We start from the raw sequence: 26,597 nt of genomic DNA, 5'->3' as shown, positions 1-26,597 counted from the left end.
AAGTGTAAAGTCAAAATATTTAAAGAAAAAAGTTGGGATATCACAAGATAAAGTCATAATTTTACAAAAATAACTTTGTAATATTATGAGGAAAAGTAAGTCATCTTAGTAATATCAAGTTGAAATATTAAAGAAAAAAAAGTTTTTTTTAAAAGTTGTAATAATATGGGTAACAAAAAAAACAAACAACAAATAAAGTTGTTATTTTTGGAAAATTAGTTTGCGGAAAAAGTTACGATGTTACAAAAATAAAGTCAAAATATGGGAATAAATTACGAGAAGAAAATTTACAGTAAGAAAATTGAAATAGTTATATAAAAAATATATATATATAAATAATATTTATATAAATAAAAAAGCAGCAGAAATGGAAAAATACTGCTTTCATTTTATGAGAATACAGTCAACATATTCATTTTGACTGTGCATTTTCAGGTAATATAGTAGGTCTTTTTAATAATGTGATACTGAAGCTAATCAATAAATAAAATACTTGTTACCATTAATGTGACTTCTGGTACAGCATGGTTTTGCTGATGGCTTTGCAGTCTGGTTGGCAGGTGGTGAAGTTGAGCTTCATGCAGGTCTTGAGGCTTCCATCTGTTAGGCGTGATCGTATGTTGGTCTTGATGTTTTTTTTAGATGTGAGAAGGACCGCTCACATGCATACGTAGGGCCAAATATGGTCAATACGGTAATACCCCCACGCTGCAGTGTGTGGTTCATGATAAGATAAGTTCATTCGCCACATCAAGCATGAATGTTTTGGCAAATTTGCCATCTGTGAATGGATTTCTGTTCCTCACTATTGCTAAAGAACCAGCAAAGCTGGCCGAAGACCAGTCAGCTTGTTGACAGTAGTTCTTGGCATGCCTTCTTCCGACTGTCCCCCGCTGGATATTTAGTGCCGCTTTGTATTTGACCGTTTCATTGATTTAGTTGTATCACTGCTTATTAGACACGCAGCCAAACCTGCCCTCTCCACGAAGGCGAACTCCTCTGTCCATTCATGCTGAAATGTACAGTACTCCTCATCTTTCTTTCTTTTCGCCATCTTATTCATCAAAAGTGTTTGCGCTACCTACAGAATTAGCTAAGCGGGACGTTTTCCAATTCTAATCGTGTTTTGGCGACTGACCCGGAAACTATCGGACAGTAAGGACAATTGGCATTCGTACTGCGACGGATTAAAATGCATTATAATGTTTTATATTTTGAACCTTTTTTTAAACAATGTAATGTAATGTTTTACTTTAAAATGTCAGGGAAAAAAATAAAACATTTAAAAATGATTGGTTTTAAGAAACGTGTGAGAGCCAGATGCAGACATCCAGACCCCTGGTGTAAGGGCATTTAAAAGGTGTGCAACAAATGACACATGGAGAGCGTTGTCAAGGTTAGCTGCTGTAGCTTGTTTGCTTCTTTGATTGCTGGACAAAAACTCTGAGATTGCTGGACAAAAACTCTGGGATTATGAGGTTTTTGTGTTACTTGAGAGGCGTATTTCTGCTGAATATCAAGGTGAATAACCAGGTGCTATGTATCCTTATTCCTTCATGTCAGAACAGCACGGTTGCAAGGAGCCATATAGCATATTATTGTTTTTCTTCTAATGAATTAATACCATCCTGTGTGACTTCACCATTACCCCGACAAAGACTGCCCCAGCCGATTGTGGTTTGGATGCAGTCTCAGTCTGAGTATTAGTATGCCGGTCCTGCCTAATGGGTCTGTGGGTCCAAGTCTCACATACACTTCAAAAACTACTTAGATGCCTAGCCCAGTGTGTGGAAGCAATTTAGACTCACAAAACTATGTTGTAGTCCGACCCTGAAGTATATTTAGTACATCTATTAGATTCACTGAGTTTGTGAGAGCTCTCATGTAGTAGCAGGCGCCAGGCTAGCATAATTGTTTTCAAATAGGAATTTAGTAAGAATAATTGTAAACAGTGGAACCTCCAAGGCTGAACACAATACGTTCTGTTACACTGAACAGGTTAACATCTTACTAAAACTTTAAAGACAGACAGACATATTAGGCATTTTTTTAAATCTATCTAACTGTAACAACATATTATGCGCTGTATGTTTAAGCAGTCTTGCTGCATAACACAATGTCTTTCTTCTTGTCTTAACACCCCTTTGAAACCATCTGCTTTTGATGTGTGATGTTCGGTAGTGTGATAGAGGATAAGGAAGTGATGTACAGTAGATATATACAAGTATATACGGTGTTCAGCACTGCCGTTGATGTGTTAAGGTAGGAATAAGGTTAAAAAAAGAGTGTGACTGTGTAGATCTGTGTAGACGCTACACTTAGTGCCGTTAAAAGGGACCTATTATACAAATTTTTGGGCCTTTTTTATTGAGTTCTGAACTCCGATAAAGCAGATACACACGATAACCCACGCAGGAAGCTTTGTAGATCTTCCAGACTCTGCAGCTCTTCCTGCAGTGTATCCTTGGGTTTCCTGCCTCCTGCCCAAACGATCTGTGTAATTAACTCCACCCCCGGTCCTCCTCCAGGCACGCCTCCCGCCAAGCCCACTCTGCTGTGATTGGTCACACTCGCTGTATGCATACTCTATAATGCTACACATTTGTCCGATTACCTACACAAAATACACACTGGTTAGGACACTGATAACTTTTTACTTACAGGTTGCTCTTCTGACTCTTCAACACAACCAAGTAACGTTGGAAAGGCGTCGGACTTCAGCAACAGTTTGGCGAATAGTCCAGCTTCGTATTGGCCCATGTTGACACTGTCCCTTATGATGTGCCGTTAACAGATGAGCGTATTTTTCTCTTGCTGGCCGGGAATCAACAACTCCAACCACGCCTAACGCTTGCCCCGAACAAACATTTCCTGAGAGCCATACGTGCTGACACGATGAACAGAGCAGAGCGAAGCAGAGCTGGGGGAGGGCAGGCCTACAGCATTTGCCTGGGCATGCCCATATAAGGAAGTCCGGGTTGCGTTGACGTCAGTGGAACTCGGTGTTAAGAAAAACTCTGCAAAACACAGCGTGCAGAGCCGTCCAAAACTGCTTTCAGGTCTCACTTCCAAATGTGCAAACCTCATTATATGACGTGTTGGCATCGTTTAACACAACACTGTAACAACATTTACAGGTCAGAAAAGAGGAAAAGCAGAGTAGGTCCCCTTTAAGGTGTTCTTTTTCACAGCCCTGCTTTTAATGTAACCAATTGACCACTTTTCCCATGTTGCAGTCTAGGTAGTATGTGAAATGCACATGTCCATTCCACTGAAATTAAACAGAGGAAACACTGAAAAATAAGTGTGCCTTAAATGAATTAGTGTTACATGCATATCATATCCCAAACGGCCGGTGATCAGGCCGATTGCAATCTCATATCATAGCTACTCATCGTGAAACATCGACCCAACAAAACATCCACGAGCATGCTGAATAATTTCTTTTTCTTGCGTTCTGTGTGTTTAGACAAAACTTTGCCTTTGAACAGCCCCATCACTGTATCCTATTACATCCACAGGGACACAGCCAGGGTCGGCAGAGCGCGGCCTGTGCATGATTCCAATCAATCCGGACCTGGGCCGTGCAGGAAACGATGTCTAATAACTTCAACCGGAGCGGTGTGGATGGATCTGACTTGAGAGGCAATGCAAACCAGATCGCTTAGGAAATTCCACGCCGCTCTCTTTGTAGCAAGAACCCCTCTTCTGATGGAATGTGTGCTAACATTTCCCCTCAGCTCCCTGGTCTCCCACACAGCTGCCCTTCACAGAGTCACGCCACAACACCAGCGAAGCAGGGCACTGGAGAGGGAGGAGAAGAAAAAGGAAGACGCCGCCACTAATGGCTGCTCCCAGCTGCACAGAGTCTAACATACACAAACATGTCAGGAGAGGCTGGGCCAAAGGAGGCAGCACACACAGGAATGGTGATGGAGAGACAGCAATTTGGTGGACACCAGGAATACGTAGCCTCAAGTGGGACCAAAAGGGGAAAAAAACAGATAATAAGCTGGAGGGAAATCGATCTACGATGACAAATGTGCGAGCAAGGGGAGGAGATGAGGATAGGGTTAGAAAAATACAGTGAGAGAGAGTTAAAGCAGGAGGAAAGAGGTGATGAGGGAGGAGAAGAAGCAGAGAAGATGATACTTTAGAAGCCTCGAGGTGATGGATTGTCTGCGCACCTTGGTGAGGCCATCCATCAGGTGAGCAATGGCTGTTAAAATAGAACGTTCTGTCTCTAAAATCACCAGTAACACCCTTTCACTCAGAAATGATAGGACAATATTTTTCTCTGTAGAAAATGCTCACCAGGCACCCATCCCTCTGTGTTTTTATTGTACAGTTTCTCATCCCTACCCCAATCCTTCTTTCTTATTTTCTACCATTATGCCCTTCTACTCTGTCCCTCTATCGCAACACAACTGGTTGAGGCAGATGGCCACCCCACACCAAGTCTCGGTTCTGTTAGAGGTTTCTCTCTAAGAGGAATTCTTTCCTTGCCTTACCATGTGCTTTCTCATCGCTTTCTGATCTCACGTCTGCAGTTGATGATTTGGCAAAGCTCCAGGCTTTATTTTAAGATGTGTTGCGAAGCCTGATTTTTTTTTTATTTTTTTTTTTTACGAAACTGTTCTCTGTGATGTGGTTGGCGTATAAAAAAACGACCGTTTTAATGCCTCTTCGCTACTCCGTCTCTCTAGGCAGGATTTGTGGCACAGTCACACCTACTCAGTTGCTTAAATGGCAGATTGATAGACTAATATAATAATACATAATAATATATAATATAATAATATAACATTGCATTAAATTGCATTAAATATAACATGCACATTTGAAAGAAAGAAAAACAGACCATCCTGCAGTTCTTCCACTCTTCGGCATGAAGTACATAAAGTACAATCCAAATTACACGAAGAGGGGTTGGGGTTCCAAGCTTTGCTTTCCTCCAGCAGCCGGTGCAAACGTCTATATATTTTTCTTCTATAGCAGCTCTTTAACATGCAAGCCTCAGATTCAAAGCCGTGTCCCAACAGACTGAGCTACTGTCTTATTTAGTGTTTAAGACTTTCGCTAAGAAGCGTGGTGAACCAAAGCCAAAGAAAATACACTTTATAGTTGGCTTATCCAACGGCTGTAGGGTAATTAAGACGTTTCTCCTAAAGCCTGACAGTCCCTCAAGAAACATTACAACCATGTGACTTGATCTCCACTGTAAACCTTCGTCTAGCCATTTGTTTTCAACATCCAATATGCAAGTCTTTCTATCTAAGCCTGTTTCTCAAGCTTTGTGTGACCTTCTGTTTAGAAGAGGGGCGAACCACAGCCAGCGAAAATACACTTTAAGGTTGGCTTATGCAACAGCTGGAGGGTAATTAAGACGTTTCTTTGTTCAAGAAACTTTTGCACCATGCAACTTAATCTTCTCAATAAACCTCCAGCTTTATTCATTCGGTCATCCATCCGCTTTCACCTAGATTGATTCTCTGCAGGAAAGTGCATCATTGTTGAGAACAAGAAGTGATCAGTTATGATCATAAAGTTGGGGGATCGATAGCAGCAAGGAGCAAGCACAAAAAGTAGAGCTTTGCTGTGCGTCTATCTGTCTCATCCACGTGGAGACCGTACCAGTGACACTGCAAGAAATTCAATCACAAGAATAAGATTAATAAGAAAGATTGAGATGATATCTCAAGGTAAAAAAAATACTTGTTTGACAAACAAGGTAACCAGGTACTTTCTATATGAGATCAATTTGCACATCTTAAATAGTATGAACTAAAATTTCCAATACACTATACTACTAAATAGTTTGTCAACAGAAGAAAACCATTAGCCTGGCAAGTCAAATATTCCATTTTTGACAACGATTTGATATTTAATCTTGCTTCGCAGCACCTTCGAAAGTTAGCACCCCGCAAGCAGTACCTAACCAAGGCAGACAGAACCTTTGACTTGGATTGTTTAACAACATCACCACATACACTATAACATGTGTGACATCAGTGTGTAACACAATCTTGTTTCTACCCTTTAATGCAATAATAATAATAAAAACTTGCTTTAATCTTGCAGTGTTTGCAGTACAGTTAAACGTCTTATATTATAGCATTTTTTAACAGCGTCTCAGCGGTCCAATCAAGTCTGTACTGGAAGTCTAGCCTTGACGCTGGAATTTAGACCATTTAAAAGTGTTTTTAGTAGGCCCTACTGGGAAAACGCTGTTTTGTGTGTCGGTGGCTTTAATGCTAATGAGCTGTGTTTGTCCACGCCTGGCCCCAGCAGAGTTTGTGTCTCCAAGAAGCACTGGTGTGCACTTTATCCACTTTCTACATATACACTGTAACTCTGCACTTCTCCAATGCCATCAACCACTTAGGAGAACATAACATTAAGTAATGGGGGGGCACACAAACGTTAACAACATTAGCATAGCTATGTGAGCTACAGTGCTAAAATTACAGCCACATTTCAACAGTAACATCACGCTAGGTTAGGAACCTTTTAGCTCAAGAAAAAACAAATGATAAAACTTACAGCTCACACGTCTGATTGATGGATAATTGACATGTAGACATGAAATAACACCCCTATAGCCTTTTACACTTGTATTACCTAATATTGTAGACATAGTAACACAAAACAAGCCATCCTAGACATAAATAAGAAAACATAGACTCACACGTTAGCATTGACAGCGTATTTCCTGCGGTGGCTATTGTCTCATCAATGTAACGCCAGTGTAGAATACTACTCTACTGCCTCTGTTTGTGGTTAAGGAGAGGCTCACGATGCACGTCACGTTATTTTGCTTTATTAACAAGCAGAGAACACATGCAGTGAACGTTCACACAAAAGCTGCTGTCGGCCACTCTACACTGCTAACCTATTGCTAATGCAGTCAACTCTAGCTAGCTGACGTCACATACGTCACTCCCCAGGCCCTGCTTCTTAAAGGCAAGTCTTGGATACTGTATTACACTTCATACCCCGTCTTTTGAATGCCTTATACAAGTATTTGTATTTACGTTCATGTAGCCATTTTTATGCTTGAGAATGCTTAATTTAGGCAATGGATTTGCTTAAATCAGCTTATTTCTTAGTAATAATAGACCATATTCAACCATGAAACAGTGAGCATTTATTAATTAATTTTTTGGGGAAAAAACATGATAGAGTTAGGGCACAATGTTTGAACCGCAGTATAGCAAGGGACGACTATATTACGATCCTTATGCCACAAAATATGGGGCGGGCTCATCTAACCAGGGGCGGGTCAGAGGTGTTATCATGTCCAAGAGGAAGGAGGTTTTTCCTTCATGAAACGTCAGGAAAACCCAGACCAGCAAAAGCGACCACTGGAGCGCCTCGTTTCTTAGAAGTGGAGCAAACACAGAAGGAAAATGATTGACTTTTCTTTGGTGCACACAAACGAGCTCTAGGGACATGTATTACTATTACAACATCATGTTCATTTCACTTAACAGAGGACCTTGAATAGTTGCCAAAAATCTGTTGCACCGGTGTAAGAAAATTAGCTAGAGAGCATCTCCAGGCCTCACAGTACTCCCTAAATACTTTCCATGTAAAGGTTAATAGGCGAAGTAAGACATGCCCCCCTCAAACATTGTACAAAACGCAGAAAAATGAATATTGACTCTCCATCAATGGGATTCTTGATCTTACTGCAAGCATTAAGTGTGCTTCAGTGCTTAAGTGAGCTCGAGAGGCGGCCAGTCAATGCGACAACACGGTGCAGTGCATTTGACAAGAGAGTTTACCAAACATGCATTCTTCCAAGGCCTTGAATATTTTCAGTTCAACAGCACAGCAACAATCATCCTCCTCCAGAAAGATTGTAATAGTCATATTTTACAGATTTGTTCATTCATTTCAACATGTAGCTGTTCTTTGGGGCTTACAGTGACTTTTCCATATATTTGTCCATTCAATGAATTAATCTTTAAATCGACTATAAAGATAAAACAATGTGCAGAGAATGTGGAAAAAACAGTGTGTGTATATGTTCTTCATGACAACTACACACAGCGTCTGCTTGGAATTATCCCTGCCGGTGCCCTGTTTTTGGGTTAACATAAATAAACTAATCCGACTCAGAATTTCACGCACCAATTACTTGCTACGTTTCCATCATATGGCGTCTTAGAACGAATTCCAGCCGTGTATCCTCTTTGAAATGGCTGTTAAGTTACTAATGGAGGTATTTGTCAAGATCTATTAGGTGCTCTTTGAGCAAAATGATAAGACATTTCGGCAGAGATGACTCCAGGAGCTAATGCTAAACAAAGGTTTTGAATAGTTACTGAATCTGCCAGTGCACAATGGCTTCAACCTAGTGTGCAAACCTTGCTTAAACCACACAAAAATCAGCTTTTTGCCAGGATGAGATGTCATGTTTGGTGTTTTAAGCTTTTTAAAGCTGCTGCTGATCTGGGGTAAATATAACTAAATGGATTGAGTGACAAGAACAGAAAGCATAAACATAAACATCGGTGGTCTCTTTGCAGAAACTTTTGTTTACATTTGTTGTGTTTTTGTTTCTGTTCGGATTGCAAAAGTGGGTCAAGAATTGACAACAGCGAGGCATGAGGGAGAGGGAAGGGGGATAGAAAGTGGAACCCGCAAGCTGCTCAGCATCCTTGTGTTGAATATGAAAATATATTATACCCTAATGTGTTCAGTATGCAAGCTTGAAGGAAACCATATGAAAAAGAACCCAGACAAAGAGCCCTCTGTGTTCCAGCTGACCCACCACCCCGCCCCATCTATCGTCTGTTTCATGAGTGAGAGGAGAGGGGGGTGACAGAGGGAGGGAGGTGTGTGCAGAGTCATATAGGAAACCGAAAAAGGGGGCAGTCCACTATGCTGCTGCCTCGCAGTGAGACCCACCAGGAGTACAGGTGAGCTGCATGAGTGGACCAGCACACAGGAATACTGCTGCTGTGGAACAGCTGCTACAGACGTGTCACCTGCAGCCCATTCCATTTATCTTTACGGGGTAAGATGCTATCTTTGTTTAAAGTGAGCACATAAGAGGCTACATCAAACAAAGCAACTTAGGAGTAGACGGCAAACATCTGTGCTTTGTGTTATTCCCTCATTGCGCACTTGCAGGTTTTTTTTTGTCTTGCTAGAGTGGCTGTGATAGTTCAACAAGTTGTGTGGTTGCTTCTAGAACTGTAACAATAGTGTAGTGGGCCACTGGACTGACATGCACAGTATGCTTCTTGATAAAACAGGCAGGTTTTTATTGGTTTTTATTTGTATTTTATTTATTTACTGGCATTTTTATTGCACTCATTCAAATACTTGCAGAAAACCTGGTGTAGTTCACATTATTTTCTTTAAAAAGTATCATCTTTATCATTACAGTCATTCTTCGCCACTTTGCAGTTCAAATTTTGCGGCTTCACTCTATCACGGTTTTGCCAAAAATATATGAATTAATAAATCATCCTATTTAGTGGTTGAATACGGTCTATTATTAGTTTAAATGTGCTTTTTAAAGCAAGTTACATATTACATTTACATATTTTTTTTGTCTAAATTAAGCATTTTCAAGCATAAAAATGGATAATGGCTAAGATACATATACAAGTCATTCAGAAGACTCATTCAAAGACCCTGTGAATGATATGTAGTATTCTACACTGGTCACTTGGTGTCAGCAATGTTACTGTAATGCTCGGTGAGACACACTGACGTCAGACTTGATCGCCAGAATAACAGGCTTTTATTGCAGGTTTGAATGATCTCACAACAGGCACAATAATCCCTATTACAAACATGGGCTACTGTGCTTCAGTGACCCACGCCGACCTAAAACTCAACTGTGAACCCCTGATGTCACCACCTGTTGGCCTGTCGCACAACAAAATGGCTTATTTACTCTAATTATGTCTACTATATTGGATAATACGAGTGTAAGGGTGACTATAGGGGCGGTCGTTCATTTCTAGAGGGTTATAATCATGTTAAAAAAAACATATTTTGAAGGTCCTAAACAGGTTTTCTGTGCTCTAACTACGAAAATATTCCACCCAAGGAATCCTACTTTGTGGAAATTCACTTATCATGGCCAGGTCTGGAACCAATAAACAAGGGGTTACTCTATATTTATAATAATGAAATATCACGATATAATATTTACTTTTTTCCTTTTTCTCATTACTATTCCTTGCTGCCTGTTCAGATGCTCCCCCTGCTTGCTGTGCAGTATTTCTACTAATGTTTATGTTACACTGGTGCAGGTAATAATACTTATTTTAAAAAATGCTTTGCTCCTTTGATGTCTGTCAATTTTCAGCGTTTGGCACTGGAACATACACGCCTCCCTCAAGTGTTTATCTTTGCCGCTTTTTTTTTTTTTTTTACCTGTCAACAGGAGAGGGAATATGCGCAGCAAACCAGGTTCTTTTATTTCTTGAAAGAAAAAACGGATACTTTTAAGGGCGCTATATGAGAGTCATTGGAGATCTGCCATGTTTTAGATGTCAGTCATCACACAGCACAAGCTGAGGCATGTTGACCATCACGGCCTCCTCAGGAGTAATGAACCAGGAATGCCAATTTTGGAGCACAACCAAAAATCATTTCTCAGCTCGCCAAGAAGGCGTTGAATGGCTCTTTGTCTAGATGAGAGAGCGGAAGGTGCAACTAAAGTCAGGAATTTGGTTTGGTATGCCATGTGCATTGTGCAGGTAAAAGACATCAGATACATAACTGCACCTGAGGGTGTCAATGGTGAGCAGATGTCCTTTCATATGCTTGTTAAATGATACGCCTTCAAGGTTTACAGTAGTTTGGACGGCACATTGAACATGCGGACACATCACGTAACCTAATGCATGTGGACCCAAAGCAATAGAAGATAGAGCAGACTGACATGCTTTCCGTTGATGCATCCAGTTTGTGTGATAAATGTTTCAGACCACAGGGGACAAACGACTGATTACAGTTTATATGGCAGTGCTGTCATGAACAGGAACACTGTGATTATGCACCAAAGTGGCCTCCGAGCCAGACTGTAAATAATACCCTTACCTCTAATCATGGAGGTCAATGGGTGGCACAGGGAAAAGATGCAGGACAGGTGGGCACTGTGGGACACCGTTTGATGTTCGGGGTAATTAGTGGCTAGACTGATGGAAAGTGGGAGAGATGACATCACATGTCATTTGTGAAACATATACAGTACAATCAGTTGGGAGTGCATTTCTCAAAAGCTTTGAAGAAATGTAATACCCGGACGATTACGAAGCATGGATGGACAAGAAAATGTTGGCTAATGAAGGTTGGGAGTCAGTCAAAAAAGTTTAAAAAAAAAGATGAGATCCAGATCAGTGACACATCTGGGAGACTCAAAGGCCGCTGTTGTCAGAGAGCCTAAACAGTACCAGCCTTCATCGGCCCTCATCACGCCACTGGAGCATTTTTGTGGCTGAGCACTGTTTTGTTTAGACTGTCTTCAAGGGCACTACTCTGCTAACATACTGGCTTGCGATCTGCTTAATACACCACTATCGTCAAGGTTTGTGGTGCACACTTGCAAATCCATAAAGGAACACTGAAAGGCATTTAATAATAACAACGATTACTGAGGAATTTGTCTGTTACTAGGTGGTTCGTTGACTAAAACAAAGATGGCTCTCATCTTCCACACGGGCAGTCTGATTAAGGACACATACAGGCGAGCCCAAAATTATTCATACCCTAGCCAAGTTGTATTTGTTGAATGGTATATTCCGAGGTGGGAGAAGTCAGATTTTTGCAAGTCGCAGGTGAGTCTCGAGTAAAAATGTGCAAGTGGAAGTCATGTCTCAAGTCAAGAAAAGACAGTGTGCGTGTGTGCATGTTATATAATAACTTTCTAGCACTCTCCAGCAGTCTGGAGCGCACAGAAATATAGCCATTGAAAATTTCAAGTATTTTCAAGTCATCGGAATAAAGCCCAAGTCAGGCCTGAGCCATTGATGTAAAAGTCTTTGATGATATTGCCAAGTTGAGTCCAAAGTCATCAAAATTGCAACTTGAGTCTGACTCAAGTCCACACCTCTGGCTTTATTTCTTTCTAATGTGTGAAAGAAGTTATCTCTTTCATCACTATTAGAGTCGTTAACTATTTCTTTTATTTATGACTGGCAACATTGAAATTGTACCCCACTTAATTTACCAAGCATACGGCATACGCTGATCACATGTTTTTTACGGAAATGGGCCGGTATTGACAGTGGCCGATCGATCGGAGGATCCCTAGTCTTAATAAATTCACAAATAACAATCCAATTACATAATGCTGACGGAGATACAACTTGAAAAGGTGCACATTTCTATGTCGCACAAACATCCCTATAAGAAGGAAGACATTCTGGACTAATATACCGTAAATTCTGTACTAATGACCTGAATATAAGACACATCCACCAAATTTAAAGAGATTTTTTTTGTATATATATAGTCTATAAGCCACAGGTGTTCACATTGTAACATGGGATATTTACACAGAAAGACACACCTTTCCATCCTACCTACACTTGGTGTTCCCAGCGTCACTCGTTAGCTCCGATGAGATGTGAGACACTTGCTTACATCAGAGTTCAACAGCTGCCACGGTCCAAGCAGAAGCTATAGTAATTCTACACATGAACAAAATTACTTAAGATTTGTCAGATGAAAACACCATCGCTGCACAAGACTTCAAAATGTGATATTAGCGTTCAGAAATTCACTACTTCCTGACTCTGCACTCAAAGCATCATGAGAACTGTAGCTCTTTTAGTCTTAAATTAGCCGCCTCATTGTTTAAGCCGCAGGATGGGGAAAAAAGTCCAGGCTTATAGTCTGGAATTTACGGTAATCAGTGACTTTCTAAACTGTGCTCAGTCGCTTATTATTTTGCTGCAGGTACACTAGCAGCGTGTGATTCGAAGAGTGCTTCTTCCCGAGGTGTGATATTAGAAGTATCGAAGGAAGATGTCTACTCCACTGTAACCAATATCTTATTTTTATGGCAGCATCGGCTGATACTGTCGGACATCCCTGGTAGCATTCCAAAAAACACACTTGTGGAGTTAATCCTTCAAATGCTCACTGAGCTGAAATCTCAATGTTTGCTGGCATCTTGTGTGGCATTAGCCATGACCTTTGAGGAAAATTTTTCCAAAAAAACATGTGGTGGAACTCCAAATTGTACTGGTTTTTGAGACTTCCTCTGCTTTTACTGTATCTTGAAACGTGTTTGATTTAGTAAAAAGAGTTGGACCAAGTCTCCACCAGAATATAAAATATGTCTATCTTGTTTTGCAGGTGACCTTGGACAGGACCTGCTTTCATAGATGGATTAGATAAAGTTGGCTGTTCTTCTCTTCAGTACCAAAATCCCCTCAACAAGACATTTAGGCAGAAGCCAAAACAGGCTCCACCAAACTAAAACACTGGCAAACTGTGAGAAAAAGTCAAACAAACAAAGTGAAGGACCACATTATAACTCCATTCAAGATGACGCCTTCCCTTATTGCCTTTTGGTATTAATCACAACTATCCTTAAATAGTCAACTGTGGCTTCGTGGAAAAACTGAGGCTGTGTCTGGCTTTCATATAGAAAAAGTAACACAGGATCCCCTAAATAGTTGAAGCGTTTCAATGTCTTTGGAATGACCTTTGCAGAGTGAACTGTTATTCCTCACATGCACCTAACAGCAGGAAGCGGCCATATGCACAGCTCCCTTTATGTCACAGTGGAGTTACGATCTTCAAGATAAAGAGCAGATCTTTGTGCTGAAAGAAAAATAATCTGTAGGCTGGAGATTTGGAGACAGACGGAGAGAATGCTTTGGTGACCAAAAATAGCGGAGGAGGAAGAGCAACGTCTGGGAAAAGAAAAAGGAGTATTAGAGAGATGCAAATAGAGAAGACTGGGCTGTTTCTCTGCTTTCTTGGCCAAGAAGAGCTACAAAATTGTGCAATTTTTGTGGCGGTTGTCCAGTGGAACTCATCTGGGGAGCATTGCCTAGAGGGAGGTTCAGTTAGACAGTTAGGGAATAATACTCAGTGAAGACAAAAGCCAGAGCAGTTACTTTTTGGCAAATTTCAGCTGACTACATGAAAACACTTGGAAGGATTTGTGCTCAACGCAGAGCCATGACTGTTAGCAGCCAACTGAAAAACTAAACCATCTTTTTCTAAAGTTTCTGTGCACACCAGTGAGGACTACAACGTAATAAAGGGACCGTTTTATGTTAACACAAAGGAGCCAACTGGGACCAAAACTCACATTTTGAGGACTTTTGGCTGTTGAAGAGTTACTTATACTTGGAGTAACCATGGAGATGGAGAAGGGACACATGTCTCTGCGTAGGGGAGTGAGCTGGAGCTCGGGAGGACTGACGAAGCCTCTCCAGGCAGCTCAGGACACCACTGGGAGGGAGTGCAGTGCATCACAGGAAACGACAGGATTCAATATGGACCAGATGAGCAGCAAAACAAGTGAGTATTAATACGTTTTTCAATAGATCCCCAATTTGTGTCTTTAAACGCGGTCCATCCTCATGGAAGACTTGAAGAAAGGGTCATGGCGACAACAAAGGAAACTCAGCCTCGTCTGTGAAACTGGAGACTGCAAAAGGCTCCATGAAACATCTGTTTCCATGCAGTCACAATCCATTCAAGCAAGCCTGTCAGCAATGGAAATGTAATCAATAAAATATACAACACACTGACTGACAGCCATGACTGGCTAATCCTCTTTAGCATCAATTAAACAAACGCTATGCTGTCAAAATCATTAAAAAGGAAAACATTGAATCGTTTTACTGTTGGCGAAGCCAAGGGTGTCCAAAGTGCAGCCCGGAGACCATTTGCTGTTTTGTAATTAAATTAAAATATAATTTAACAGGGGAAAAAAAATAATTACCATTAATTCTACAAAAATAAAGTAAAAATATAAGAGAAAATGTTGTATTCTAAAAAGAAAACGTCGTAATTTAATGCAAATGTCGAATAATGTTGAAATATTATGAGGAAAAATAACGTCTTTTTAATAGCATAGAATTAAAATATTAAAAAAAATATATGTTATTTCTTTTAAAGGTGTAATATTAGAAGAAACAAAAAAAATACAAAATGAAGTCGTAATTTTGGGAAAATTAGGGTGGGCAAAGTAGATTTAATATGGAAATAAAGTCATAATATTATGGAAATAAAGTCATAATATTATGAGATTAAAATTTATTAAGATTAAAAAAATTGCAATATTTGGAAAATGAAAAAAAAAACAAGGGAAAAGAAGAGCAAAGACCGAACAAAGTTTGTGCTAATAATACGCTTTCTTACCTATATCACAAAGCTGAGATGTAGTCTTGAGATTTATTAACTTCTTAGCATATGTTGAGTGGCCCTTGCATCCTTTCATCTTTCAGTCTGTAGCCCTCGGTGGAAAAAGTTTGGACACGTCTAATCTAAGTGCTGGACCAAATCTTAACAAGACTCATGCATTAGCTTGTTGCGACATGAGAAGGGTAAAATACTACACATGTCTCAGTATGATGCATGCACTAACAGTAAACTAGAGCAGTGATTTTCAACTGGTGCATCATCACCCAAAAGTGGGTTGCGGAGCCATTTTTACTGAGTCGCAGGTTTTTGCCTGGGCAAAAATTAAAAAAAATGTAATGACCTGATGTCTGTGAATGCACCCCATGTCCTTGTCTGTGCCATTTGCTTGCTACGCCGCCATGCCATGAGGTGCGTGCCATGTTTATCGGCGACTTTGTCAAGCTTGAGCTGGAGGGAAAGGACATCGAGTGGGGACTTGACGTGCCGTTCGTCCGACACACAGCTACAGATATCTGCTGGAGCAGTCTCGCGGCTGCAGCTCATGTTGTGTTGCGAAATGTCCCTTTAAATATAACACATTTAAGACGTTTTAGTTACAAATGTCCACTGCACTATATGACTTGATTTTTGTAAATACAGCTTTTGCATTGGATCCCATTACCTTGTGCAAGGGCACCTGATGTTGTGTGCAGCAAGTGTGTTGTTTCCTCACAGAGTTTAACACAACACAGCAGCTTCAAGTTGGCTACACCTCTGCAGAGGCCTTCACACAGTAATTCTAAATAGTTGGTTTCGAGCTCTGGGCTGCTCTTTCATTTCCCCCATGGGATCCACCAGGAGTGTAGGTCACATTCAGTTGGGTAGATCCCAGGACCTCTGTTAATCCGTGTCTGTCCATACTGCTACACACATCAACCACAGGGGCCGGCGCTGCCGTCCCTACTCATCCCACAGCCGGTGCCTGATGAAAGATAACATCCGACACAATAATCTGACCTTTCATACACAAAATGCAAGGTTGCTCCCCCGGACTTTAAAATCCTCCCACTGTGTGGGAGTTTTCAGGCCCACGCAAGGACGGGAGGGGGACAGGACGGCTACAGCAGAGGGATGAGGTCGTGAAAGTTGGATGGGCGTTGACAGTGTGATATGTTGCATCATGGCTTAGGGCAAGGTTTTGTCTTTGCTAGAGGACAGGAAATTCCTATCCCTGCCCTTGCAGGTTGGAGTTTCTGCCCAGAGGGTTCAAAGAGGCCAGGCACTCAGGGAGAGTGCACAATAAACACACACGCAGACAGGGAGGGCAGCAGAGGTCAGCCACCGGAGTTTTGCCGTCTCAGTGCACTAATCCATATGCACATAAGCTAGAGGATCTCCTTTTCCAGTGACTAGAACAAGGATCAAACACTTCTCTGCTATCACTGGACATTAGACAGGGATAAGCCGCTCAATACTTGACATGGATACTTCTCCTCAACAGTCAAAACAAAAGAGAAAGCTGACATCAATAGTTTCTCAAGAGAAGTCACAAGACCCTTGTCTTTTTCAAAAAGAAACCTATATTTGAAGTCGTGCAAAAGAGCTGCAGGCAGGCAGGCAGGCGCAGTCTCCAGCTGCAGGCACCCTCCCTCTCTCTGCGTGTTGCTGGACTTGCTAAGAGAAGGAAATTGGAGCTTGTGCCACACTACAGAAAGGGAAAGGGGTGTGTGAGGCCAGCAGACGCAGTTCGGTGGAAAACTCTTTGGGAAGTACAAAACCGTGGCGCTCTGAATGTGACCGGGGGGAGGTAAGAGAAAGAAAAACACTTAGAAGAAAGGAGACAAACTTACGGAACTTGTTTGTAAATTCAGAATTTGATTTGATGTTTTTCTTATGAGCAACTCTGATGACTGTCGTTCATAAAGTTTTGATCCCTGAAAATGTCTTATGTGCGTATCCTTGAAAGTAACGTATTTGATTTCAAATGTGGGAAATAACATGCTCATTTTGTTTAACGTTGTCATCAAGATCACTGTGGGAGATTTCATTGGACATCATTGGATTTAAAATGAACAAACAACCCCCCCCCAAAAAAACTTAATTGCTGGGGTGGGTAACATTTATTTTGGGAAGTTGAGAATATCTGCCTAGATTTGCACCTGCGTGTTACCTGATAACCAATCTGGCTCCCGCTCGAGGTAGATGTTTACAGTCAGGACATTTCATTTCAAGCTTCACTGCTCTGATGTATTCCAGTCGCCCAAATTATTCAAAGTTAATGGCTAATAAAAGTCATCTTGTGGACCTGGCAGCTTTTGAAAATTGGGTTTGAAGTCTAGTTTAAGGCCAAATAAATATATGACATATATGACATCATTTGACATCATACTTGGAAATTCAATTACAGATGTATTCACATGCCAGCTGTTATAACAATGGCTAATTATTTTGAATGACACATAATTACTTTTAATAATGTAGCTGCTTGGATCAATCAATGTACGGAACAAAGAGTGAACTGCGGTGGCTCCAGTTGTCATAGAAACCCCCTGGAGGGATTTGAAATGTCTTCCGCCATTCAGTATTACATGAGCAAGCTGAATAATGTATCACATGTGTGACCAGCGCCAGCTATTATCCTTTAAATCTGCATTGTTCATCAGATTATAACAGTTGTGAGGTGCCCTACTCATGCACATCGTTAATGAGCCTTTTTATTTCAAGATGGGAATAGTTTATCGTATGGTTTATGGACAGCAATTAACAGATTATTTGTAGGGAAGCTGTAGTTTGAGGGGCAGCGTTGCAGTAAGAATGCAAGCATGTTGGACGTTTAAGCAGGGGTTTTTCTCAGCAGTGGAAGAATGCTCTGGGAGGGACTTCAGCAGATTGCAGAGGAAATAACTTTGCTGGCTGGAATTGGACTCTTAAGCATGGAAAACAAGCCGTCAATTTAAAACAAGAGGCACACTCAGTAATATAATTGTGAATTTATTAGCTGAGCTCTGTATGTCAGATCAGTGTCAAAGTGACACAACTTTAAAAGTCACTATTGACTTTGAAAGTATTTTTCTTTCTTATCAGAATGTTTTGGACAATAAAGTCCGTAAAATCAAAGTATATGGTCCAATTATGTAGCATTCATAGACAGGCTTGTTAAAAATATTCTCTTTTTGTTCTTCTAAGCTCTCGTGAGATTTAATTAAATAGGGTAGGGACTCATCTTTGTTTCAATATTTGCCCGCCTTCTTCCAGGGTCTCCTTTATGATTACTCAGACATATCTTATGTAGATGACTTGTAATCACTTTTCGCTTACTAACCAGGATGTCCCTTGTTTTTTCCCTTCTAGATTTAACCAGGAGTGTCAGCTTGTCCGAAAAGGAACTAAAAGAGGCTCGCCTAAGGAGTCACATCATTGCCGCTCAGCTCACAGTCCCTTCCAACTCCAGCTCCAGAGGTGTGCAACTCTTCAACCGGCGCAAGCAGAGAGTCACCGCCTTTACACTGGAAAGCAGTGGAGAAGTGTCAAAGGAGGACATCGCCAGGAATGTGATACCCAGCCCTTCATGCAACAAACTGACGTGGGCAGAGAGGAGTTGTGAGGAGAAGGCTAAAGACTTGGACTACAAGAATTGCACTGCCACCAAGCCGCTACTAGTGCCTACTGGGAGGTTACCAGCTGCGGGTGATAACATGGAGGAATCAGGTGACCATTATCAAAAAGAAGATGACACTGAGCACACTGTTATACAAGAGAGACATTTCCTGCCTGTAAAAGAGGTGGAGGAGCAAGAAGAGGAGGAAGGGGAAGACAAAGTCAAGGATGAGCTCCCCCCTGGAAGAGAAAATACTAATCCAATTGTGATGAGTCTTGTTGAGAGTGGGGCAGAGATGAATGGAGGTCATACCACGCCACCTCCCCTCGGAAAGCTTCCTAATGGCTGCCATAGTACTGATGGACCTCAGAGGATCTCTGTGTCTACATCGAAGCAGAACACCATCATCAATCGCACTGCCAGGCCTTTTTTCTCACCACTGACTGTGCAGTCCCAAGAGCCGGCCTGTCCCGTCATGGACAACCTCCCTGCTCCTTCTGCATTCACTGCTCCCCAGCCAGTGGCAGTGGCAGTGTCGCCTCCGCCTCCTCCTCCGACGTATCCCACACCTCCCCTACCAGCCTTCACAATCAAGCCTCCAAAGACTGAATGCTCCACTCCACCCGTCATCTCTAGTACTCCCCCTCCTGCATCCCACTTGCCTGTATCTACTGTATTTCAGACCACTGCTTCGACCCCAGTGCTGCATTATGGACCTCCCACAGCCCCAAAACCCTCCACTTTTGTTCCCCAGCCCTTTGTGGAAAGAAGGTCTACACCGCCAATAAAAACAGGACTACTTGAGGATAGTGCTGCCAGACGAGCAAGTAAAAAATCAATGTTCACATTCAAAGAGAAGCCGGTTGTAGCGCCAAACCCTGAGCTTCTCTCTCTAGTGCAGGGGGTGGATGAAAGGAAGAAACATGGACATAGATCTGTGCCTGAGCCAGCATCTGAGGAGGAGTTACTGGCCCTCGGTGCAGAGGCATCCAACTTCCTTGCTAAAGTGGAAGACAGGGCTGAAGAAGCCAAAGCTCCCGAATGGACCTCCTGCCTTAAGAGCTCCAGAACCTATGCGAGGGTCGAGCATAAACCAGAACAGACCCTTAATGACGCATCAGGAAAGGGTGCAGAGCTGTTTGCCAAACGTCGATCCAGAATGGAGAACTATGTCGTTGAGAATCAGAATGCAGGTCACCATATAAGAGCTCCTTCTCCAACAATGTCTCTGCCACCTTCTTGGGTTTACCCATCAAATATGCCAGGTAGGGTGAAGGCTATTGCGAAAAACTCAGACATGTGCGCTCAACTTGCACACAACATAAAAACCCAACAAACCGCCAAGCCAAAACCAAGACAAACAGCACCGGCAACAGTGCAGGTTCAAGAGACGCCGCCTCTCGAGAATGGTTGCTCCAAGATAGAGTTGGACTTGTCAAGGCACCGGCCCTACCAGCTTAACTCTTCCCTCTTCATACTTAAGCCTATCAAAGACCCGTTGAGTACCCTACCCAGAGGAGCACCACAGTCCAGGAACCAGATGTCCCCCCAGTCTTTCTCTAGACAGACTTCCTTACCCAACAACCCTGTCTCTCACTTCAGCATCCCGTGTAAATCCCCCTTGATGCCTCTCAGCCACACCACAGGAGCGGAGTATCCAGCATCAAGTCCATCTTGTGGGCAGCCACCAGCTGCTTTTTCTCCCGCCCGTGTGTCATCACCTCGGATGGGGGTTCAGGCACCGAGGCCAAGATTTTCTGCCAAAAAGGCAGGGATTGAACCACAGGTGTGGAGGCCATTTATTTTTTGAGAAGTAATCTGATTTAGAATTTACAGCATTTTTCTTATACTGTACTTGCACCTTTCTTCGCTTCCTCGTCTTCCTGTGCCTCTGCTTTCTTAGGGCTCTGTACATCCAAATATTATATTAGCCACATATTAGTTTGTTCTTTCCAAGTTGTCCAGCAAGGTTTTAGATTTGATATGCATTCACCGAAACATCAATTTGCATCAAACCGCTAATATCCAAGAGTAAAACCTACACGTGTAAAGCAGTTCCTTTAGTTCAAATAAAAAATCAAATGAGTTTTTATGCACGATGCTGCAAGGAACATAAATGCTTCCATCTTGAGTATGTAAATAAAATGAATAACGACGCTCCCCTTTTTCCACTGTGTCTTTTAGTTATTTGGGCAACAGGGTGATGCTGTTACAAAACACTTTGACAGATGTGGCATCTGCTTTATGAGCCATGATTTGCAATTTAATGCTTCTCACTGACACGAAAATGCAGCCAGAGAGCTCCTTTTATGTCTCTATATCTTCAGGGTGATGTGCTCTGCTCACCACCATTTTTTTTTTTTTACTCCAAATTTTGCTGCATACTTGGATTCTTTGATGTTTCCCATCTCCAGACTGCATACTAATTTGCTTCTAGGATCTCCATCTAAATTGTTTTCATGACTTCCAGCAGCAATTTTAGAAGTGTTTGTTCACAGGAAATAATCAGTCATTGTTGATTCAGTCTACAGGGTTTGCATGTCTGTTTCACTTCATAAACCTTCATTCACTGTCTGTTCTAATTGTGTTTTTGTGTTTTAGCTGAATCGTTTCTTCTCTGATTAAAGCTTGATGCGCTCACTCGTCTGTGACCTTGTTCTCCTTTTTCTAATTTCATATTTTCACTCAAGCATTCATTTCACTTTTAATGTGTGTCACTTTCTTGCCTCTTTTCGCTGACACTGCAAACGTTTGATCACACTAATAAATAATACGCCTCTGATAATCTTGCACATTACTGTACTCCATTCCATCAAAAGATACCTCCTATTGTGCTTGTCGCTTCAATATCTGCATCTTCAATATCTAATCTCCCTTGGTCTCACGAGTCATCATGAGCTCAATTGACCTTTCACCTAGACCACTTTAAAAACTTGTAAATAATCTTACAAACTTCACATGATAGCTGAACCTGTCTCAGTAGTCTCCTTCAAGATTAACTTTTGTGTTTATTGGGAGTTGCTTTTGTGTGCTTCGGGAAAGTAACCTCATGTTCCTGCAAAGGTCATTGGTTTTCACATAACGGTAACCTGAGAGCGGCACAAACAGGGCAGGTCGACGCGGGCTATTGGCCAGGCTTATTGCAAAAACACATGCAGGAAATTAAAATTCACAGTGATGATTTGAATGCTGGGGTTCTAATAAATAAAAAAAGATTACATTTTTACACTAAAAGGGATTCCTTATTTAAACGTGAATAGGCCTTTCCCCATATGAATGCGTACTACCTCTGTTGTCAGTGTTAGCAATGATTGCATTTGTGTGCCTGTACATTAAAACAGTTTGTTATGGTCCAACAGAAACCAAAGGAGACCTACACGGTTCAACCCCCTGGTGACACCAAGCTGGGCCTCACCAAGAAGTCCATCAGCACAGACGGTCCAACATGGATGTCCAGCCTTCAAACCAACCGCCCCTCCTCAACCAACCCCATCCGATCAGTCACCTCCCCTGTTTTGTTTTCCAATAGTAGATGCCAATCTCCTCTGAGTAGCCAAAATATCCAGCTTTCCACTGTTTCATCAGTTTCCAGACCACCAAAGACATCCACATCTCCATGCTCCCCCCCTTGGGGTTCAAGGTGCCACTCCCCGATGGTTGGCCAGAATGCCCAATGTTCCATCAGTTCCACTGCTCATGATAACAAACCCCAAACATCCAATTCTTCCCGATCGCTTCCATGGGGTTCAAGATGCCAGTCCCCGGGAGTCAACCTGCAATCTTCAAATGCACCACACATTTCATCAAAAGCATCTACAAACACCTCAGCGCTCTCTCCACCTTGGGGGTCTAGATGCCAGTCCCCTATGGTGAGCATGAGTAGCCAGTCCTCCACCCTCTCCTCAGTTTCTTCTTCCAGACCTTTTCACACATCTGCAACTGCATCGCAGCGCTCTCCTCCTTGGAGTCCAAGGTGTCAGTCACCAATGGTAATCCAGCCTTCCAGTGGATCCTCTTCCAGACCTTCCAAACCACTTACAACCAACTCTCCTGTCTCTCCACCTTGGGGCTCACGTTCCCAATCGCCTGCACTTTCTCATAGTAGTTTGCCCTTTCCTTCTGCTCATCGTCTGTCCATATCCTCTGCATCCTCTCCTGTCCCTTTACCCAAGGACAGTCGCTGTATGTCTCCAGTCAGTAATAATCTAGACTCTAAGGCCAATCATCGAATGTTGGCAAAGAACATCATCAATGCCGCCAAACGCAAAAACAGCCCGTCTCCAGGTGCACTGAGCGGTCACAGTCTACCCATCTCGCCTGTGGGATTTTCCCACCATGGCTATGATTGCAAACCTCCAATCAGCCCCTTTCAGTCACAACCACTGGGGGCCCAATCACCAACCTTCACCAGTCCTCCGCCAACACCAACACAGCGGATTTGCTCCCCTGTGAGGCTCTACAACACACGCTCCCTCACTGACTCTGACGCCTCCATTGAGTCAGAGGACTCGGGCCTGAGGTCACCTGGCATGCATTCTTACAACACTTGCCCTCGCGGCTGGGGGGGCAGTTTGAGGGTGAAGAAAAGCACCATCTCCACTGACCTGTGAGGTCGGGACATTTGCTTCCATAAACTTCACTGGCATTAGACTTTTTATAAATACATATAATTTCTGGCACTATTACGGACACACATTTTGCACCATTTTGTTTCATAAAGAAATGCGTATTGTATCTTGTGCTCTTACAATGACAAGAACAAGCTTTTTACATCCAGTTGTTGTAGCTTGTACGCTGCCGGTATGCCAAAAGGGCACATTCAAAATAACCAAAGATTTTCTTTAATTCACTTTAAATGTCTTACTTTACAGGCTCACAACATGCATACCGAGGCTATCCTAGCTCATTAGCATTGATAGATTAGTTTTGAATGTTATTGTCATTGTTTACTGGTCTGACAAGAGTTGAAAAGCAAAGACTTTTATATTTCAAGACACAACGAATGCTTGAAATGGTGAATGTGTAATTCAAACCATTAAAATGTGCAGTACTTTGGTTTATACTTTCTTATTTTACTGTTCACCACATACTGGAGACCGTTCATTTTCATTCTACGGCAATTGTTAATCACTATCACACATGGCTGAAGAGTTCATTGCAGATTGCTATTCTAATTCATGGAAAATTGTAATACAAAGTGCAACAATCAGTGTAACATGTGTGTGTATATGTGTTTCTTTATATACTGCCTTTGTTGAAATGAATGTAATCCTTACAGAGACGCAGGACATAAGAAATGGAGTACTGGGAGTTGAAAAGGGATGTGGCGTGTCATCGATACACCCATTTAATTAAACGCTGTCCCTATTGTTGCAATGCAGAGGTCTTATATGATTTCCCAGATTTCCAAATGCTGTGGCTGGACCATTTAATGAGTACATGTCTGTTAGCATGCAAATGTAAGAGTAAGACTACCTTAGTATTCATAATGGATGAGCATTGGACTACATTAGCTTCACTTTGGGGGAAAAAAATGATCAATTAATTGGTTAACTTCTAGATATTATTTTTAACGGACTGGGAAAATCGCAGGTCAACGCTTATTGATGCTATTTTTGGACTGACTCGAATAATGCCGCCTGGAGTTGTGCCTGAGGGGATGCAGTACAACGGCTTATACGGTCGTCCCTCGCCACATTGCACTTCGAATTTTGTGGCCGCAATGTATTAAGTAATAACATCGCTGTTTCGTGGTTGGCTACGAACTATTATTAGTCAAAAAAATATGCACGTGTAAGCAAATTTGATCAAATTACAAATAATTACAAAATTAAGCATTTTCAAGCATAAAAATGGCTAAATGAACTAAAATGCAAATATAAGACATTCAGAAAACAAACAGAGACACGTTGGTAAGTAGTACTCTGCACAGGTCACAAGGTGTCAGTAATGTTTCGTAAGCAACCGCAAGTCCCAATAGTAAAAAAAAGTAAAAAAAAAAAAAAAACTACAACAACAAGGAACTATTAATTATTTAGTCTATATTTTGTCTTATTTTCTATTATCATGTCTACTTTATTGGGCAATACGAGTGTAAAGGTGATTATGTGATGTTATTTTATGTCTAGAGGGCTCTAATAATGTTTAAAACTGTATTTAGAAGGCTGTAAAAAGGTCTTCGGTTGTCTAACTACAAAAATATTCAATTTATAAATAAGGCAAGGCGAGTTTATTTGTAGAGCACAATGCACACACAAGGTCATTCAAAGTGCTTCACAGAAAAGAAGGTTAAAAGCACTTCATAAAATCATTCCATAAAAGCATAAAATCATTCTAAAATCATTACATAAAGTTCCATAAATGATTCCATAAAACAAAAAAGATTAAGAATGAGGAATTCAGATAAAATACTTTCATATTTGAGTTTAGTCCTGGCTCTGGGCACTCGCAGGAGACCCCCCCCCCGAGCTTCTCAGAGCCCGAGATGGTTTAAATGGCTCTAACATGTCAGAGGTGTACTTTGGTGCAAGACCATGAAAAGACTTGTACACAAGCAGAGCTGTTTTAAAGTCTATTCTGTGAGTGACAGGAAGCCAGTGCAGAGACCTGAGTACTGGACCAATATGGCTAAAATGCTCGTATTCCCTGGTTCTAGTCAGGACTGGAGCAGCAGCATTCTGGATGTACTGCAGCTGTTTTACTGCAGGTTTAGAGAGCTCGGTGAGAAGGCTGTTACAGTAGTCTAGCCTGCTGGAGACAAAGGCATGGATTAGTCTTTCTAAATCTGGCTTCGACACTATTCCCTTGATTTTGGCTTTGTTTTTTTAGGTGGTAAAAAGCTGACGATGTTATTGGTTTAATGCGGCGGTTAAAATTCAGATCCGGGTCCATTAATGCCCCGAGGAAACCTACCTTCACTTATCACAGGTCGGGTCTGGAACCAATTAAACATGATAAACATGGGATGACTGTATCTGATGTCCTGTTCTTCTTCAGACCACAACCAGCACCTCTGCTGGCGGTTGCCAAGTAGTGCACTACATTTTGCTTCACGATGACAGTCGATTCCACAAAACCAACCAAATAAGTTAAAAGGGAATTTTGATTGATTGATTGATGTCGGTGACAAACTTTAATGTGGGTTTTGAAAAAACGTACTAACACATATTAATCCTATGAGTTCATTGATAAAGACTCATCAAATAAAATAGTAGCACATTCCCTTTAAATTCAGCTTCTTTTTCTAAGCAGCTTGACTTGCGCCTCCTGTGATTTCATTCCAGTTGAGAACGCTCCAGTTTCTGTTGTGATTGTCTGAAAATAGCACCGATTACGGCACGATCCAGCTCACTGACAAAATGGATGTAATTGGTCGAAAACCTGGCCGCCTTCTGTTTTCAGCGTCCACATCCTGAAAGCTATCTTTACACCATCTCCACCCATCTTGCCCAGTCGAGTGTCAGCAAACACAGCGGATCGCAGACCCGAGCGTCGTTTGAGAGGCAAGGACACCTGCTTGGTGCTGACCTTCGGCAGGATTAAACCCATCACTGTCACGGATTGGTTTCAGCAGGACAGGCAAAACGCTGCTGCCACCTCTAAGACGGAAAGGGGGAGACTATTGCAAGTTGGGCTTTTCTTTTTTTCTGTGATTGTGCAA

The 26,597-nt window shown here is 41.8% G+C and overlaps 1 protein-coding gene across 2 annotated transcripts in view; it reads left to right on the top strand.

Annotated features, from left to right (window-relative positions):
* The window catches only part of LOC129189775 (synaptopodin), a 31,206-nt gene extending 4,627 nt beyond the window's left edge, over positions 1-26,579 (top strand). Inside the window, exons 2-5 of one of the 2 annotated variants that reach the window (XM_054791843.1) lie at positions 3,522-4,208; positions 13,333-14,511; positions 18,691-20,723; positions 22,297-26,579. In XM_054791843.1, coding sequence (XP_054647818.1) covers positions 14,349-14,511; positions 18,691-20,723; positions 22,297-23,547 — 3,447 coding nt within the window. In that variant the 5' untranslated portion in view covers positions 3,522-4,208; positions 13,333-14,348 and the 3' untranslated portion in view covers positions 23,548-26,579. Of the gene's footprint in view, positions 1-3,521; positions 4,209-8,891; positions 9,026-13,332; positions 14,512-18,690; positions 20,724-22,296 lie in introns of those variants that run through there. The other variant, XM_054791842.1, reaches the window with a different exon arrangement.
* The last annotated feature ends 18 nt before the right edge of the window (positions 26,580-26,597 follow it).

This window comes from Dunckerocampus dactyliophorus, chromosome 11, assembly GCF_027744805.1.
Source record: "Dunckerocampus dactyliophorus isolate RoL2022-P2 chromosome 11, RoL_Ddac_1.1, whole genome shotgun sequence".
In the NCBI taxonomy this organism is placed as follows: Eukaryota; Metazoa; Chordata; class Actinopteri; order Syngnathiformes; family Syngnathidae; genus Dunckerocampus; species Dunckerocampus dactyliophorus.
This window is presented reverse-complemented; position numbering and strand designations above follow the sequence as displayed.